This window comes from Arachis ipaensis, chromosome B03 (assembly GCF_000816755.2).
Source record: "Arachis ipaensis cultivar K30076 chromosome B03, Araip1.1, whole genome shotgun sequence".
Classification (NCBI taxonomy): Eukaryota; Viridiplantae; Streptophyta; class Magnoliopsida; order Fabales; family Fabaceae; genus Arachis; species Arachis ipaensis.
In genome coordinates this window covers 31884507-31886001 of record NC_029787.2, presented here as the reverse complement: position 1 = coordinate 31886001, position 1495 = coordinate 31884507, and the positions used below count along the sequence as shown (strand labels likewise).

General features: G+C 34.5%; 1 protein-coding gene across 3 annotated transcripts in view; it reads left to right on the top strand.

Annotated features, from left to right (window-relative positions):
- Positions 408 to 1495, top strand: part of LOC107630225 — a 15321-nt gene continuing 14233 nt past the window's right edge. The window contains exons 1-3 of one of the 3 annotated variants that reach the window (XM_021118644.1): positions 408 to 586; positions 681 to 744; positions 1286 to 1394. In XM_021118644.1, the coding sequence (XP_020974303.1) occupies positions 436 to 586; positions 681 to 744; positions 1286 to 1394 (324 nt within the window). In that variant the 5' untranslated portion in view covers positions 408 to 435. The remainder of the gene's footprint in view (positions 587 to 680; positions 745 to 1285; positions 1395 to 1495) is intronic. The other 2 variants (XR_002359136.1, XM_016333309.2) reach the window with 2 other exon arrangements.

Below are 1495 nucleotides of genomic sequence, written 5' to 3'. Positions count from 1 at the left end.
TAAAAAAATATATTAGTATTTATATTAAAATAAAATTTATAAATATAATTATTACAAATCAAATAATATAATATAAAGTTAAAATTGTATTGAAGTAAAACGATAAAAAGAAAAGAATTATCTACCCCCAATAAAAAATTCTACAGAAAGGAGAGAGTACCTGAAAAAGAAAGAGACAAAGGAAGAATAGGAAAAAAAAGTATCTCTGAATAATGCAATAAGAAAAATAAAAAGGGATAATAATAATAAAAAAAGAAAACAAAATTTATAAAATTGTCCGTGTCTACTTTTCTAAATCCCGTATCCATCATTGTTCATGTATTCGTGTCCTGTCCCGAAAACAAACGCTCCCTTTAAGTTTTAACGTTGGCATTACACGTCAAGTACAAAGGCATTACACGTAAAATGGCAATTGCCACGCACGCACGCAGGTTTATGACTTTATGTCTTCCCTTTTTCTTCTTCCCACTTCTTCGTCTCTTTCGGTTTCACTGTGAGTATCAGTCACCACACATGGACCACGAATTCTCCATGGACGATCTATCTCAGCTCGTCGAAGCAGCCAACGATTTTGCTACCTACCCTGGTCAGTGCTCACTTCCCTATACATCTTTCACTCACCATTATTATTCTTCTTCTCATTGTTTTTGACTTTGCAAGAAACTATGCTTCGATTTCAGGGGTGCAAAGCGATGATTCCGCTAGAGACTTTCTCAACCGTTTCCCTCTTCCTCTCATAATCAAGTTAGTGTATTTTTTTCTTTTTACGATTTTTCTTTGTTGTTACTCTCTTCTGTGTTTTAATAGAGAGCTCCTTGTTTTGTTACCGTAACAAAGATTTTTCTAGCTTTGCGCACTGTCGTCTGTTTAATAGAGCGCTCCTTGTTTTGTCAAATATCTTTATGACATGTATTGAATTGCATTTTACTAAATCCAAGATAATCAAACTCTAGAGTTCACCTAAACTTGAATCGCAGTTGGCAAAGCTCAACTGGTAAACTAGATTGGGGACCTATGGCTGCTGATGGATTTTGTCTATAAGACAAAAATACAGAGACGGCTCTGTGTTCTTGTCCCTGTGACAATATCCAAATGCTGCCTAAAGTTTTACAAGGTGATGAGTTAACAAAAGAGTTTAATAACCTGCTAAAACAATGTAGCCTTAAGCGGTAAGTAACTTTACCTTTTAACAAAATTGGGAGTTTGTTTAATGTTTCAAATAAAACAGATAATTAAGTTAGGTTCTATGGAAATTTGCTCTTGATTTTCTCCGTTAATTTTGCAGTGCGTTACAGACCCAATATGATGTGCCTGGCCTAGAGAATACTCTAGTTGCATGCCTTGAGAGGTTGTTCAAAACCAAGTTGGGTGCTTCTTTGATTCCACAGTATATGGTTTGTGACTTACCGCCTTAGCTGTTCCATTGCATTTTAGTTGTTTCAAATTATTGCTTAAATTGTAATTTTATCATGTCTTTCTTTCACTTGCACTAAAT